Raw genomic sequence first — 16961 nt, forward strand, 5'->3', positions numbered from 1 at the left:
TATAACTACTCCAAAAATTGAGTCGATAGAAACCTAATTTTATATTAAAAATGCATATATAAAAATTGATAATCTAAATGGTGCAAAGTATATATACGTGATGCCTGATTGTAGATACACAAATAAAATTTTAATTTTGTAATTAAGGACATTGGCACCGAATATACCATTTTATATACTGATGGCAGCCAAAAAAATAATTATCTACTTAGATAAAGAGAATATATTTAAATACAACTATGGTAACGGTGTTGTAGTTTGTTTAAAGACGATAAACGTGAGTATGCATTAAAAGTTTTACAGAATATTATTTAAGACGTTTCAACTTTAAAAACATAGTTAACCCTCCTGAATAAGTATTTTATCGATTGCACCAATGTTGGAATATAGGGAACGTTCTATGAACGTGTAGATAAAGTATAATGCTATGAAGTTTATTTAATAACAAGTGCTATGCACTGTGAGGTGAAGAGAAGAGAGCATATTGCTCTGGTCACTGTGTGACTTATTGTTTGTGTGGCTAAACAGCCAAGACTGGTTAATCAGTTGATCGCCATCAACCAATAACCAATAACCACAAAAATACTGGTCTGATATACCCAGGGTACATGATTGTGTTTTATGCACATTTTATTTTTATATTTAGGTTGTCATAAGAGGGGGTGGTGTGAGGAGCAATATGGTAGTAGTGTTAGAAAAGTAGGGGGATAATCTATAAATGGTTTTATTACTAATGTTTCTAAAGTACTACTAGCGTTGGCCTCGTCTTATATATGTATCTCGTTGCCTGTGTTGTGCACTTTGCCAGTTGTGCACTCTGTTAGCGAGAACTGGTTCTTCTGCAAACACCCCAGTATCTTGGCAGGTCAGTGTTGTGGTTTTTGCATATGTGCGCTCGTATGTGTACATTGCAAAATAGGGAGCATATCTGGGCATCATAATTATTCCTCCCTAATTTACTCCTGCATAATCCAACTAGTGCCCTATCAATCGGCATGCAGATGGAAGCTTGTTTCACGATTCTCAACCTCGACATCCACTTCCATATCCTTGGGCTGCATAGCAATATAGTACAAGTAATTGAGTTTCAATACACTTTACTAGCCTACTTGCAAATTAGAAAACTGGTTTTGCATTGAAAATTGAGTAGAGAAATTGCCTATATTAATAAATAAATAAAAAGGTTTAATGCAAAAGAGACTCATCAATTTAACTTATACCCCCATTATATTTAATGAATTTGGGCCATGTGACCGGGAGAATAACTTTTGTCACTGTTATATAACCATCTGCGCACTCGCGACAGACCTCCAGGCTGCTGGTTGGTGTATCCGTCAGTCTGGCTATCGCGCTTTCCCTTGTAAAAGAAAAAATACCACAGCCCAGCTAAGAGTACAAGAGCCAAAATAGAAAGACCTGCAATAAGACCAGCAGACATTTTAAATTTTTTTACATTATTGGCAGCAACATTTTTCACGTTAGAGTCACTAGCAGCCACCGCTGCAATAGGTCTGAGCTCGGAAGAAGTGTCCAGAGGGTCAAGCTCATTTTTACTAGTGACTGTCTGGGTTACTGTGACCATGTACATGCTTGGAACAGTCTGTGTGACAGTTGTGACCCCAGATACAGTTGTTTGGACAATATCAAGTCTGGTTATGGAGGGAAGATAAGTGACAGTATAGAGGGAGGTAATCAAATATGTGGATTCTGTGGTGACTGTAACCGTGTTGATATCTGCTGAAGTAATGGTGCTTGCAGGAAGAACACCTATGGCAGCTTGCTGAGGAATATTAGAGTCAGATAAAATTAATGTGGTTGTTAGAGACAGCACTGATGTATCAGTAATAGTTGAAACCGAGGATACAGTTTTGGTGGTTGTGAACGTAACAGTAGCGGCATTTTCCTGACCTGCATTAAGGTCAATGTTAATGTTGTTGCCCTGGGGATTTACAGTGTTGATGATTGGAGCAGTCACCGTATCTGTCACTGTTGCTGTGAATAATATGGTGTCGCTAAACGTTGTTGTTGTAAATGTGGTCGAGGTTGCTACGTCCATGGATGTGACACCAATAACGGAGCTTACCATGGTAGTATCAATGACTGTAACTGTGCCAGTTGCAGTTGCAGTGGTTGTTTCTGTGGTGCTAATAGTGTTAACAGTAGTTGTCGAAATAAATTCTGTGCTCGACGTTTTAACAGATTCAGTAACTTCAATAGTTGTAGTATCCGTTTGTGTGGTCAGAATGGTTGGTATGACTGGAGGGGGAATTGCTGTTGTGAGCGATGCTAATGTTGCTGTTGTGGGTATGGGCAAAAGAGAGGACGACAAAGCTTTGGGGACATTCTGTACTTGCACACTTAATCCATTAACTGCAACCTTGCCAGCAATAGCAGGGGTAATAATACTAACATGGAAGTCTTTATCGGTGCTAATGCCTACGTATGGCATGTTGGCACTGTGAATAGATATAAAAGATTTGCCTGCAATGCTTGCAAACCAAGGCAAGTAATTACGCAAAACAGTGTAGTAGTTTATAACTTGGCCCGTGGCACCGCACAAGCCAGTGCTTTCGTCACTGACACTAAAACTGTATAGTGCATGTATGGCCACCATGTCTTCCACAGCTCCATAGATTGAGCTATAACCCGTCACACACCCAGGACTGTTAACTGAGCCGACAGTCAAGGTATTGCAAACATAGTCATCAGGGTGTGCAGCATACAAGGGTGAATACTCTTTGCAAAGGTCAATTGGTGGGTCCATAGAAGCAGCTACATTTAGTTTGTCGCCCTGTGGAGGACTAATGCTAGACAGGGAGCGATAAGTAAAGTAACGGTTAAGCAAATTGTTAGGGTCATCGGCAATAAAACCCCACATCCAAGAGCCATCTTGTACAAGAGACTCAAACTCTATATAAGCAAGATTGTTGGCAAAGGTAGTTGGATCATATGAAGGGTGCCTTATTACTCCTGTTACTTTCCGTATATCGCCTGCGCCGGGGTTGGCTGAACATTTGCAACACTGTACCCAGATAACGATCCTTGTTCGTTGGGATCCCAATTGATGCAGTTGCAGCAACTAAACCAATATTCTCACCAAGAATAGCAACTTCACATTGGGTGCTCGTAGTATCCTTGATAAGTACAAGGTAATTGGGATACTGCATATCAGTAACGTCATTCTGTGCATTAACATTTAATGAAAATAGACTCTGTCTCTTGACAGTGCTTGATGATACTAGCGATAGACCAGCTACCAGAAAAGCCAGTAATTTAAAGATCAGCATTTGTTTTAAATAAATTCTATAGTGACTGAAAATAATGATAGGTAAAATAAAAATATGTAGGAAATAATATGATGAAGTGAAAATAAAAAATGGATGGGCTTTTTCAGTTGGAAAATGACAGGTAGGCAAAAATATGTTTTTGTTTGCTGCTAATTATTTTTACAATTAATTATTTTGACTAAAACTATGCATGATGTGCAAGAATAAAGGTTGCTTTGTACTATTGCATAGGATTTTTTGCAATAGCTACTCCACGTATCCCCCTTTGAATAAATGGGTTGAGCAAATTTAAAAGAACAAAAAGAAAGCTTTTGCAGGATTACACGTGTGATCCCCAACTCACATTTCACGCTACTTGTGATATAAGAAAATCAGGCTTGTCCCCGGCGATTGATTAATGAATCAATCGCCAGTTAATTCCCTACTTGGATATGCGGGAATTCATACGCACATATAAATACTAATGAATATGAATAGTGAAGGCTGTTCATCCTTTAGCTTTTTTAGTTATGTTATGCAGCCCGGGGATATGGAGGTAGACGCTGAGGGCAAGGATCATGAGACAGATTCCTGCCAGCTTGCCGATGGATATGATATTAACCAAATTACAAGGGACTAAATCAGACGCCGCTGTTGACATCCAGACATACTGTCTGTCTCAAAATAGATGCGCTGAGCGCACGAATACAGATACGCCAATTATGCCATATCAGATACCCGGGTTACTTTTATAAGGACCAGTTCTCCCGAACGGAGCACATAACTCCCAGTGTGTGCTACAAAGACAATGAGCTATATATATAAAATGAGGTCGACGATAATAGCACTTTAGAAACACTAGTAATAAAACTTTATAATTTAACACCTATCCTTCTAACGTTATTACAATAATGATCCCCACACTCCCCCTTTTACATAACAGTTCATTTCTTTGGATAATAAATACTTTTAACACAACACTACTATCCCCATACTTAAGCATCAAATGTCAACAAGACCTTTATAGCGCCAACTACACGGTGCTGCCATTTTCAGCTTAACTTTTTTTAGATTTTTAGGATATTTTCAAGGCTTACTTAGTATACCCACGTCCTGAGCTTTATAGCATGTTCCAGGCCTTTTTTACGGATTTTTTATACTCTCAATGCAAATATGCACATGAAATATCCTATGAAATTTCTCAGCTGATGGAAAATAAAAACTAAACCGAGTAGTTCTGTGGTTGGGTTTAATATAATTTGGCTACACGTTGCATTGATTGTGGCCACTCAAATCGTTTTAATTCTTTACAAGTGCAATATTGGCACTTTGCATATTTAAACATATTTAGGTTGCTTGGCGCTCAGAGCCTGGTGATTTTAACACCCAACAAAGTATGTTGTTGGCTAAAATAATTCCATGCCGACCTATTTGAGTTTTCAATGAGAAAATCAAAAATATAGCTGTTATCTTACTGGATAGCTAGACTAAATTGTGACCTGTTACTCATATGAAATTGGAAATTGTTGACCCCTTTTGTCAAACTACAACAATTAAGCCATCGAGTTTATTTTAATAGCCCGCTTTCACACCACTCTAAACTGTTATTCACTGCAATTAAAACCATATTTAAATGGTAATTTCAGATTGTCAAAAATAGTTATATAATACAAATGATAATTATGTGCATAGGAATATTGCGATCCGGCCGGGGATGTTCCTGACATCCCCCTGTCGGAGCCCTGTGGCCACCCCCCCCCCCCCCGGTCATGCACATGTGGTGTAAACATTGCATTGTTAATTCATAGATCGATCACAAACCCATTACTACATGGGTTTACTAGTGTCATGCATTTAGTTCGCTTTATGGAACTATTCATCTAATAATGTTTTAAACAGTGTTTGAATTCCTTTATAGCCACAATGATGGCTACCAAAACATTGCCAGCCAATGTGGAAGTTGCAGAGGAGAGTTCTCCCTTAGCCAACTCTTGTTTTAATAGCTTTTTTATATACTAAGAACCAGCCGCCAAATATGTAGTGGTTGGTTCTTTGTGTCGTGCTCTATAAAAATGTGGGTCTAAATCGATATATTCAAGTCTTAAAAATTACTTACTTAACTGAAAAAGGGGGCAGCGCTGTGTGGGCAGCGCTGTAAACATCATGGTGTTCCTTGATATCAGCTAGCAATAACAGAAATGTGTATAGTGGCCATGAGGGCAATCTTGATTCTTGAAAAGGGAAGATAGTGGCTTGAAATGTGTGTTGGGCACCACACTTTGTTCAATTTAACATATGCTTATTTTCATATGTCTCTGCTACCCTCCGGAGAGTTTTAACAGAAGCACAAACTAATTGATTTTCTAATTTACTCCCTGCATCTGACCAAAATAAGACAAACAATTGTGTAGTTTAGGGCAACATATGCATGTTTATAAAGCACAACCAAGCTAAAGCACGATAAATATTGAGTTTATAAAGTAAATTCCTTTTGAATAGAATTAATGGCTTTAGAAAATGCAAAAAAATTTGAAAACATTAACACTAACGCCAATCACAATCTGGCGCTCATAAAAATATATTGTACATACGGAGATTTGGGAATAGACAAATCAATTTGCATTAATCATATAAATAATTTTTGTGCTGAACATATTAGATACCTTTGAAATTTTTATTTTAAAGGTATTGTTGTTATACAAAAAAATGTAATTGCAAAGTTAGTTCGGGTAAATTTAAGGCTTTATATAAATTATATTTATTTTAAAAACCTTGTGGTGTAGCCCGAAGATATGGAAGTGGATCTCGAGGTTGAGAATCATGAAACAAGCTTCCATCTGCATGCCGATTGATAGGATACTAATTGGATTATACAGGAGTAAATTAGGGAGGCATAACTATGATGCCCAGATATGCTCCCTATTTTGCAATGTACACATACGAGCGCACATATGTGAAAACCACAACATTGGCTTGCCAAGATACTGGGGTGTTTGCAGAAAACCCAGTTCTCGCTAACAGAGTGCACAACACAGGCAACAAGATACATATATAAGATGAGGCCAACGCTAGTTCTACTTTTGATTCCCTTGATAATAAAAACTATAACAAACCCCAAATATAACTTTAACAATAGGCAATTAGTGCTTCACTCAAATTACAACAGTACTTATTAAAATGTACGTTAAACTCTAGCTTTTGTTTGCTACATTTTATAACATTATTTTACTGTGCATCATCAAACTTTGAAAATTATGCGCTTGAATTTGGGCTTTGGCAAATAACAAAGGAACCACAGTCGTATGCTGTTATTATTAAAATAAAATAAAATTGATCAATTGGCTTGTTTATTGAGAACAATCTGGTAGATCCTTTTTTCTATACACATTATAATTTTCTGTTATTTATTTGTGCGTGTGCACTTATGATTTAAAATGAGCATTGCGCTAATTTTTATTTTTAGAATGGTTTGTTGAAAAATACGACTTGTAATTAAAGGAATCATAAAAGGCAAAAAAATGATTGGCACGCATAAATATGCAATAAGTACATATTTTGTTCTAGAAATTTTTGTTTTATCTCTGCAAAATCAATGTCTACCAATGCGGAGCGTAATAAATAAGGCACATCAATGCAATTTTTATTTGTACTTTTTTGTGCTTTGTAACTTGTATCCGATTTCACCTATCATGAATAAAATTACAAACGGGTTTTTTAATGCGCATGTTATTGTTTATTGTTGTTCAATATGCAACATTATTTTTTGCTGAGGGAAATATTTTTTACATGGAGCCCAAGCACTGTTTTTTTACAATTATCCCCAATGCTGTTTTGATGTCAACTTTATTCTTATTTCTCATTCATATCTTGCATTAGCTTATTAAAATCACTACTATGACCAGTGTCCCTGTCTTTTTGGCAGGCGCTCTGCGGGAGCTACTCCAACCACTCAACATTCTTTGTGGACTCGTTGCCTACTTTTGCTGGAAATTAATCTATGCCCTTTATTTCTCGCCTCTCCGCAACGTTCCTGGTTCAATCTGGCCGCGCATTACCAGTCTAGCCCTGTTTTTTTACGAAGTTCGTGGTTTGGAGCCTGAATTCATTAAGTTCCACAACAAAAAATATGGCGGCATATTTGTCATGACCCCGTCTAGAGTGGCTATCTGCGACCCTGAAGACAGTCAAATAATACTGGGGACACATGCCTTCTTGAAGGACAAGCGCTATAGCAATATTGAGATCATGGAACCAAACATGTTTCTAACCGTCGACCCCGAATTAAACAAACAGCGCCGCAGACAGATGGGACCATCAATGAGTGTGGCAAACCTAAAGCTGATGGAGCCAGCCATTCTGGAAGCCGGACCCAAGCAGTTGTTCAACAAGTGGGACCGAGACATTGAGCAATCTGCGGATGGGCTAACAGCTAGGGTATCATACTACAATGATCTTATGCTTATGGCTTTTGATATTGTTGGCTCATTGGGATTTGGACAGACACACAGGTCGCTGACATCGGGGGATACGCAAATTGTCAAGTGGGTGCACAGCGCATTTATGCTTATATTCTTGCAGTCAGTTATGCCTTTGGTCAAGACTACTCTGTTTCGTCAGTTCATTGTCAAGTCATTCTACGACAAATTTGATGCGTTCCACACTTTGTGTGCCAAGGCTGTCAGCAAGCGCAAAAAGCTCCTGAGTGGCCTGCAACCTAACGAGAACAAACCCAAGGATATTCTGCAGTCGTACATTGATGCTGAGGATCCCGAGTCGCGCATCCGAATGACATCCAGCCAGGTGGTTGCCGAGACAGTCATCAGTTTGTTGGCTGGCTCGGATACCACCTCCAACACAATGGTCTGGACTATCCACCTGCTCCTCATGCATCCGCACTACTACTCTCGAGTAGTCGAGGAAGTGCGTGCGGTATTTGATCGCGACCATATAATTAGCTACAGTGAGGCCAAGACCAGTCTTCCGTTCCTTGAAGCTTGCATTTACGAGTCTCTGCGGTTAGTTCCTGTAGCAACCAAAATGCCCCGGTTTATTCCCCCTGGTGGTGCGACCCTACATGGTCACTTTATTCCTGAAGGGTATAATTGCACTGTGAGTATCACGGGTGTTAACACTAATCCTGAGGTGTGGGAAAGATCTTACGAGTTTTACCCTGAGCGGTTCCTGGACAACAAAGCAAACAGGCGGATTGTATTGACATTCAGTGCCGGCGTAAGGGTGTGCCCGGGCAAGAACCTAGCATGGATGGAAATACAGTCAACGCTGGCCAATATTTTCAATAGGTACAATTTGGAGATTCCTGCCGACTCGCTGTTTACGCCTGACAGGGTTGATAATAACGGACTGCCAATTTTGATGCCTCGTAAACTTGTTACAACTTGTATGTCAAAGTTTCCTGAGCGCGACTGCGTTGTTTTAGTTACAAGGCGTGTATGAATTAATAAATTAACTTGTTACTTTGCGATGTGTTGTACCAATTTTAATAACAGCGCCTAAAGCTGACTAAATATGACAATAGTGGTACCAATCACAATGGCCAAAATACTGTGTATGAAAGAAAGGTTGGCAAGAGTCAACTCGAGATTTTTTTATAAAATATATTTTTAATATATATAACATACCGTTATTGATTGTTTGTCATTTTCAGATCAAGATACTTTGATCGATGTTTGGAAATTGGGGCACAATAGGATCTATTAAATATATTGTTTTATCGCTCGTTTTTTTCTTTTGTAATCAGAAATTGTATAGTGCGTGGCGTTTTGATGATTAATTGTCTACAAGAACAACAATTGTTCTGGTTTTGCGGTGAACCTGTATACATAGCCATCCACCAATCGCTGTGTTTGCTCAATACCTCTCTATCTACTATAATAGTGTTGTCATTGTCTTTTTTGAGCTGCCACTAACATTTTTTGAAACATTTCCTTACTCATTTTTTTGTTTTTATTGTCTGTTCTCATATACACTACCTTTTCTTATAATATTATAAAATAAGCGCTGTCTGCAATAGTCCCACATAATAGTCTACTCGTTACCACCGCTGCTGCTGCTCTCCCAACTGAGAAACTTTTGTTTTTGCTTCTCTTTCATTTTTTATTTAATTATAACTTAGAACTTTATCATTTTTACCCTCAGCTAATTTAAAGACAACGCCATGAGTCTTGTTCCTGCCTTTTTGGCAAACCCCCTGTGGGAGCTACTCCAGCCACTCAACATTCTTTGCGGACTCGTTGCCTACTTTTGCTGGAAATTAATCTATGCCCTTTATTTCTCGCCTCTCCGCAACGTTCCTGGTTCAATCTGGCCGCGCATTACCAGTCTAGCCCTGTTTTTTTACGAAGTTCGTGGTTTGGAGCCTGAATTCATTAAGTTCCACAACAAAAAATATGGCGGCATATTTGTCATGACCCCGTCTAGAGTGGCTATCTGCGACCCTGAAGACAGTCAAATAATACTGGGGACACATGCCTTCTTGAAGGACAAGCGCTATAGCAATATTGAGATCATGGAACCAAACATGTTTCTAACCGTCGACCCCGAATTAAACAAACAGCGCCGCAGACAGATGGGACCATCAATGAGTGTGGCAAACCTAAAGCTGATGGAGCCAGCCATTCTGGAAGCCGGACCCAAGCAGTTGTTCAACAAGTGGGACCGAGACATTGAGCAATCTGCGGATGGGCTAACAGCTAGGGTATCGTACTACAATGATCTTATGCTTATGGCTTTTGATATTGTTGGCTCATTGGGATTTGGACAGACACACAGGTCGCTGACATCGGGGGATACGCAAATTGTCAAGTGGGTGCACAGCACATTTATGCTTATATTCTTGCAGTCAGTTATGCCTTTGGTCAAGACTACTCTGTTTCGTCAGTTCATTGCCAAGTCATTCTACGACAAATTTGATGCGTTCCACACTTTGTGTGCCAGGGCTGTCAGCGAGCGCAAAAAGCTCCTGAGTGGCCTGCAACCCAACGAGAACAAACCCAAGGATATTCTGCAGTCGTACATTGATGCTGAGGATCCCGAGTCGCGCATCCGAATGACATCCAGCCAGGTGGTTGCCGAGACAATCCTCAACATGTTGGCTGGCTCGGATACCACCTCCAACACAATGGTCTGGACTATCCACCTGCTCCTCATGCATCCGCACTACTACTCTCGAGTAGTCGAGGAAGTGCGTGCGGTATTTGATCGCGACCATATAATTAGCTACAGTGAGGCCAAAACCAGTCTTCCGTTCCTTGAAGCTTGCATTTACGAGTCTCTGCGACTGGCACCAGTGGCCACAACCATGCCCCGGTTTATTTCTCCTGGTGGCGCAACCCTACATGGTCACTTTATTCCTGAAGGGTATAATTGCACTGTGAGTATCACGGGTGTTAACACTAATCCTGAGGTGTGGGAAAGATCTTACGAGTTTTACCCTGAGCGGTTCCTGGACAACGAAGCAAACAGGCGGATTGTATTGACATTCAGTGCCGGAGTAAGGGTGTGCCCGGGCAAGAACCTGGCATGGATAGAAATGCAATCGACGCTGGCCAATATTTTCAATAGGTACAATTTGGAGATTCCTGCCGACTCGCTGTTTACGCCTGACAGGGTTGATAATAACGGACTGCCAATTGTGATGCCCCGCATTGTTGCCATTACAACTGTGCCGCAGCATCCCGAGCGCGACTGCAATGTTTTGATTTCAATGCGGGTATGATTTCTATTATTTTATTACTTTATTACTTTATTGTTGTTTGCTGCAACCAACTTGTTTGTTTAAAATGACAACTAAATAATAATAATTTGACAACTATGGTTTAAAAATGCCACCAATTTTGTATAATTATTACGCGTTTAAATTATATTTAGTATTTTAGCCCGCATTGCTCTAACAGTTAAATTTGTAGTTGTAGTGGCCATAAAAATATCTCCTTTATTATTTTCTATTTTGGTATCCGGTTTCTCGCATATTTGGATGAGGCGGAAAACAATTTCCCACTTGTTTTTTTCCTGCATGCAATACGTCACTTGTTTTGAAGTTGATCAATTTTTCAGCTTCAATGCATTTCAATTATAGCTTTTCTCAATATTTTTTTGTATTCTTGCTTTTCTGTTCTTTATTATTTTATTTTTTAGTGCCTCAATATATTTACTTTAAGCTATTTTAAAGACACAAACATGAGTCTTGTTCCGGCTTTTACAGCAGACGCCCTATTGGACCTACTCCAGCCGCTGAACGTACTCTGCGGACTCGTTGCCTACTTTTCCTGGCAAATTATCTATGCCATGTATTTATCGCCTCTGCGCCATATCCCTGGCTCCTTGTGGTTCCGCATTTCGGGCTTCCCCATGCTGCTCTATCAACTACGCGGCCTTGAGCCTACTCTTATGAAGCAGTTCAACCAAACGTACGGTGGCATATTTGTGATGGGTCCATCTAGAGTGGCCATCTGCGACCCCAAAGACAGTCAAACAATCCTTTCCTCGCACGCCTTTCTTAAAGACAGGATGTATAGCAACGTCGAGCTTATGGAGCCAAACATGTTTCTAACTGTCGACCCCGAATTAAACAAACAGCGCCGCAGACAGATGGGACCATCAATGAGTTTGGCAAACCTAAAGCTGATGGAGCCAGCCATCCTGGAAGCCGGACCCAAGCAGTTGTTCAACAAGTGGGACTGGAACATTGAGCAATCCACGGATGGGATAACAGCTAGGGTATTGTATCACAATGACCTTATGCTTATGGCTTTTGACATTATCAGTACGCTGGGATTCGGGCAGACTCACAGGTCGCTGACATCAGGGGATACAAAAATTACCAAATGGGTGCACAGCACTTTCATTTTAATCTTTTTTCAGTCGGTTATGCCTTTGGTCAAGACCACTCTGTTTCGTCGGTTTATTGCCAAGTCATTCTACAACGAGTTTGATGCGTTTTTTGCTTTGTGTACCAAGGCTGTCAGCGAGCGCAAAAAGCTCCTGAGTGGCCTGCAACCTAACGAGAACAAACCCAAGGATATTCTGCAGTCGTACATTGATGCTGAGGATCCCGAGTCGCGCATCCGAATGACGACCGGACAAGTGGTTACTGAGACCATTATTGGTCTGCTGGCTGGCTCGGATACCAGCTCCAACACAATGACATGGACCATTCACCTGCTTCTTATGTACCCTCAGTATCAAGCCCGGGTTGTCGAGGAAGTGCGCACGGCATTTGGCCGCGATCACATAATTAACTACAGTGAGGCCAAGGCCAGTCTTCCACTTCTAGAAGCTTGCATCTATGAATCACTGCGCTTGAACCCCGTGGCAACAAACATGCCCCGCCTCATTCCTCCTGGTGGCGCAACCTTTCAAGGCCACTTTATTCCCGGTGGCTATAACCTAACCATCAGTATCTCCGCCGTCAACACTAATCCTGCAGTGTGGGAGAAGCCCTACGAGTTTTACCCTGAGCGGTTCCTGGACAACGAAGTAAACAAGCGGGCAGTGTTAACATTCAGTGCCGGCGTAAGGGTGTGCCCGGGCAAGAACCTGGCATGGATGGAAATGCAATCGACGCTGGCCAATATTTTTAACAAGTACAATTTGATGATTCCGGCCGATTCATTGTTCAAACCGGACCTTGTCGATGACAATGGAAATCCAATACTGATGCCCCGCACTGTTGCTACTACAACTGTGCCGCAGCATCCCGAGCGTGATTGCATTGTTTTAGTTGCAAAGCGTGCATAGTTTTTAATATTTAAATACATTAATGTTGTCATTTGCTACCAGTTTATAAGTTTGTTTTTTAAAGCAATGACCAAATAAATTTTACAGTTAAACACAAGCGAGCAAGGAGGCAGCATTGTTGTGTTCAATACAAATAGTCGCAGTCAGCTATTTTGCGTTTAAATTGTTTGATCCAACTCAACCTGCCTCGTTTCCAACAGTTAAATATTTAGTTAAAATAATCTTGGCGATAGACGCCAAGCGCGCAGATGACTGTGTGAGTGAGAGTAAATTCTTGTTTATTTTTGGCTACTCCGGCTCTATTCGATATTATTTATCATACCTGTACCTTTTTATAATACATTCAATGCACAAAATACACATGCGCACTAACTTAAATGTAAGAGCTACTAGAAAAACACAGGAAATTATTTATCCGGTCTATTCATGGTGGGCCATTTTACGCAATTAACTAATACGACAATATTGTAAAGAACAATTGTTATGGTTTACAACCTTTAACTATGGTTAGCAAAGATATGCCTGCATGCAAATTGCTTGTAGAAATAAAAAAAATTACTTTGAAGGTCGTTTCACAGTAAAATTGGAATTTTATCGGCACAAGGTTGATACAAATATAATTAAAATTACTGGGTAGACACTGCAACTCAGCCGACCGGAGCGCTGTTGCCTTTGCAGTGGGCATACAATTTTATAAATCAATAGGTAATTTAATAACCAATTTACTTGTATGTTGTAGCAAGTGCCTCTACATCGAATGACAATATGTTTTGCTTTGCAAATATTCTAAATTATAATTAGAAAACTAACTTTTAAATTAAAATATGGATATTTCAATAAAAATGAACAGTTGTAGCATCAGCTGTGCGCGTGTTGGTTATTGTTTTTATTAACTCAAGCCAGAAAAAAGGGGTGAAATGGACAATTCTATAAATAAATTATTGTTAATCAATAATAAAACTATACAAGCAAATTATGACATAAATGTGTCGATTGTCAGCGGGAACAAAACAAACACAAAAAAGGGTGTATTTATACTTTTTACAGAACAAATGTTTTTGACAAGTTTCAACATCATCCTGGTACTATTTTAGACCTTATTTTGGTCCCTTTCATTCGAACAGTCAAAATCAAAATCAAAAAAGCGTGGCACCGAGTATAGATTTCCAAAAAATGAAGCCAATAAACCCAATAAAACAAACCCTAGATGTAGTACAGTGCAGAAATCGCAAAATTTGTGGACCTTAGATTACAAGGAGGAATGCTTTTAATCCACAATCTGTGGATCGCTCAGTATAAAACATTTGTAAATGTGTAACCCTTTTTGAAAACATTGGAAAATTGGGCAATATCTGGTAGGAAATGATAGGAGCGGAGAATATATCTCCTCCGCCTTCACAGGTTTGTAGATCGACGCCGCCCTTTCTTTACCCCAGTTGGGTAAACAATCTTCATTGCTGCTGCACAGCAAACTGAAAAAGGCGAGGCAATCCAAATCATGCTTTTTTAGATTCTGTTGGGCTGCTTAATAAATATGTATATACGTGATATGTTTATATTGTGCAAAGCGAATGAATAATCACCAGTGAAACCAGTAAATCTAAATTTTAATTTTGACGAAGATATATATAAGACAGCAAGAATGCAATCCATCCTTATGTTAGGGGCGGAGCAGGGTCAGGCATTTAAATTGCAGATGCAAATTATTAGAAAATTAGCAATGAATAACCATGATTTTACCAGACAAATTGGTGTTACGCAGCCCGAGGATATGGAGGTAGACGCTGAGGGCGAAAATCATGAGACAGATTCTCGTCAGCTCACAGATGGATCTGATATGGGCCAAATTACAGGGGATCAGATTAGGGGCCACAATTGACATCCGGACATACTGCCTGCCCTGAAATGGATGTGCTTGGCGCAAGAATACAGACATGCCAATTATGCCATACCAGAGACCCGGGCTACTTTCATAAGGACCAGTTCTCGCGAACAGAGCACACAACTGCCAGTGGGTGGCACAAAGACAAGGAGATATATATAAGGCGAGGCCGGCGATAATAGCACTTTAGAAACACTAGTAATAAAAAACCTTTATAATTTCACACCCATTATTTTAACACTATTACAGTAGTGCTTCCCACACCCCCTCTTACATAACATTGGTATGCATAAAACCATTTCACATCGCAAAATCGATTAACAAAACGCGCAGATGTGCTTAATAAAATTACTGGTATATGGTTTAGGAAGACTAATTTATATAAAACTTTTCTTTGTTAAAATCAAAACCTTGTAAAGGCTAATGCCAAGCTGTGTCGAATATGCAGTATTTGAAAGATCTATGCGCATTGATTTTGCAAAAAATATTTTGTTGACATTTTTTTTCCTTCTGTGGCCCCGTTTTGTTTATCCTTGTGCTTTATCAATTGTATGATTTTTGTACCAAGAAAATAGTTACCAGCTTGCTCGCTACTTCTTACCTACCCTTGCACTTGGATAAAGAGGAAATGACTATTTTTGTTTAAATATAAACCAGACATCCCGAACATTAGTCACTTTAATCTTTTTTATTCTTCTGTATCACGACTCACTCATTTTTTTTACCTCACCAAGTGTATTATTTTTATTTTATTTTACCACTTTATTACCATAAAAAATATTTGCTCATTAACCATGAGTATTATTCCTGCTGCTTTGGTAGGATCCCTGTGGGTGCTTCTGCGGCCGTTAAACATCAGCATCGCCTTTGGCGCCTACATCGGTTGGCAAGTAATCTACGCGCCGTACTTTTCACCGCTGCGTAAAGCTTCCTGGGCCCTTCCTGGCGCGCATCTCCAGCCCCCCTTTCTCTTCCACCAAGTCCGCTGTGCCGAGCATGAACTAATGATGAAGCACAATCAGATCTACGGCAGTCTTTTTATTATGAGCCCGCATCGAGTGACAATCTGCGATCCCAAGAACAGCTCTACAATTCTAGGCACCTATACCTTCCTCAAGGACCACATGTATCAGAAGATCAAGGTGATGGGCTCAAACACATTTTTGATTGCCAATCCAGAGCTTAACAATTAGAGACGGAGGCAGATTGGTCCGTCCATGAGCTTGAATAACTTGAAGCCAGATGGAGCTAATTATTTTGGACTCTGGACCGCGGCAGCCGATTGAGAAGTGGGATAAGGCTAAAGAAAGAAAAATGGAAAGAAGGCGCGGATCTGGTACCACAATGACCTTTATGCTGATGATATTTGCCATTATCGGGTCACTCGGGTTCGGACAAACGCACAGGTGCTTAACCTCTCGCAAAACACAGATTGTCGATTGGGTGCATAGCATCCATTTTCCTGTAGTCCATCATGCCCCTTGTCAACGGCAAGTTCTTCTAAAGGTACATCTACAGGACCTACCACGAGGATTTTGACAAGTTCCTTGCTCTGTGTAACTCAGCCACCAACACGCCCCGTCTCATTATTCCTGGCAGCACCATCCCCAAGCCCATCTCATCCCCAGCGGCTACAACCTGACCAATCTGCATTTCGGCAACCAACACTAATCCCACCAGTCTGGGAAATACCCTATGAGTTCTACCCTGACCGTTTCGTCGATAATGAGCCACTGAAGAGACTGTCCCTGATATTCAGCAATGGTTTGTGGATTTGTTCCGGGAGAAATTTGGCGTGGATGGAGATTTTTTTTGCCACGCTGGCGAATGTCTTTAATCGGTATGATTTGGAGCTGCCTGGGGACTCGCTGTTTAAGCCGAATATTGTCGATAAGAACGGTTTGATGATTTTGATGCCGAGTACGGTTGCCATTACCACTGTATCGCTGTACCCCTCGAGCGGGATACCATTGTTGTGGCGTCACTGCGCAAGTAAATGCTTCTGTTTTTTGTTTTATTTTCAAGCAAACTTTTTATTGTATAATAACCAAACCAAA

General features: G+C 40.2%; 5 protein-coding genes across 5 annotated transcripts; all 5 read left to right on the forward strand.

Moving 5' to 3' along the window:
* The first annotated feature begins 7060 nt into the window (after positions 1 to 7060).
* On the forward strand, positions 7061 to 8841 carry BX661DRAFT_183347 (cytochrome P450). The gene has a single exon (XM_051536211.1). The coding sequence runs from the start codon at positions 7161 to 7163 to the stop codon at positions 8718 to 8720; it is 1560 nt and encodes a 519-aa protein (XP_051391225.1). The 5' UTR covers positions 7061 to 7160; the 3' UTR covers positions 8721 to 8841.
* A 600-nt stretch (positions 8842 to 9441) lies between these two features.
* BX661DRAFT_183349 (putative cytochrome P450 monooxygenase) lies at positions 9442 to 11001 on the forward strand (the record flags this gene model as incomplete). The annotated part of the gene is made up of 1 exon (XM_051536212.1): positions 9442 to 11001. One exon carries the CDS (start codon positions 9442 to 9444, stop codon positions 10999 to 11001), a length of 1560 nt encoding a protein of 519 aa, XP_051391226.1.
* A 360-nt stretch (positions 11002 to 11361) lies between these two features.
* On the forward strand, positions 11362 to 13057 carry BX661DRAFT_183350 (cytochrome P450). The gene has a single exon (XM_051536213.1). It carries the CDS (start codon positions 11463 to 11465, stop codon positions 13020 to 13022), a length of 1560 nt encoding a protein of 519 aa, XP_051391227.1. The 5' UTR covers positions 11362 to 11462; the 3' UTR covers positions 13023 to 13057.
* Positions 13058 to 14898: 1841 nt separating this feature from the next.
* Positions 14899 to 15137, forward strand: BX661DRAFT_183357 (uncharacterized protein). The gene has a single exon (XM_051536214.1). The coding sequence runs from the start codon at positions 14928 to 14930 to the stop codon at positions 15081 to 15083; it is 156 nt and encodes a 51-aa protein (XP_051391228.1). The 5' UTR covers positions 14899 to 14927; the 3' UTR covers positions 15084 to 15137.
* Positions 15138 to 15698: 561 nt separating this feature from the next.
* BX661DRAFT_198752 (uncharacterized protein) lies at positions 15699 to 16900 on the forward strand (the record flags this gene model as incomplete). The annotated part of the gene is made up of 6 exons (XM_051538258.1): positions 15699 to 15825; positions 15886 to 16046; positions 16183 to 16283; positions 16411 to 16484; positions 16585 to 16829; positions 16865 to 16900. 6 exons carry the CDS (start codon positions 15699 to 15701, stop codon positions 16898 to 16900), a joined length of 744 nt encoding a protein of 247 aa, XP_051391229.1.
* Positions 16901 to 16961: the final 61 nt, after the last annotated feature.

The sequence above is a fragment of the Kickxella alabastrina genome (genome assembly GCF_025024165.1).
Source record: "Kickxella alabastrina strain RSA 675 chromosome Unknown BX661scaffold_13, whole genome shotgun sequence".
In the NCBI taxonomy this organism is placed as follows: domain Eukaryota; kingdom Fungi; phylum Kickxellomycota; class Kickxellomycetes; order Kickxellales; family Kickxellaceae; genus Kickxella; species Kickxella alabastrina.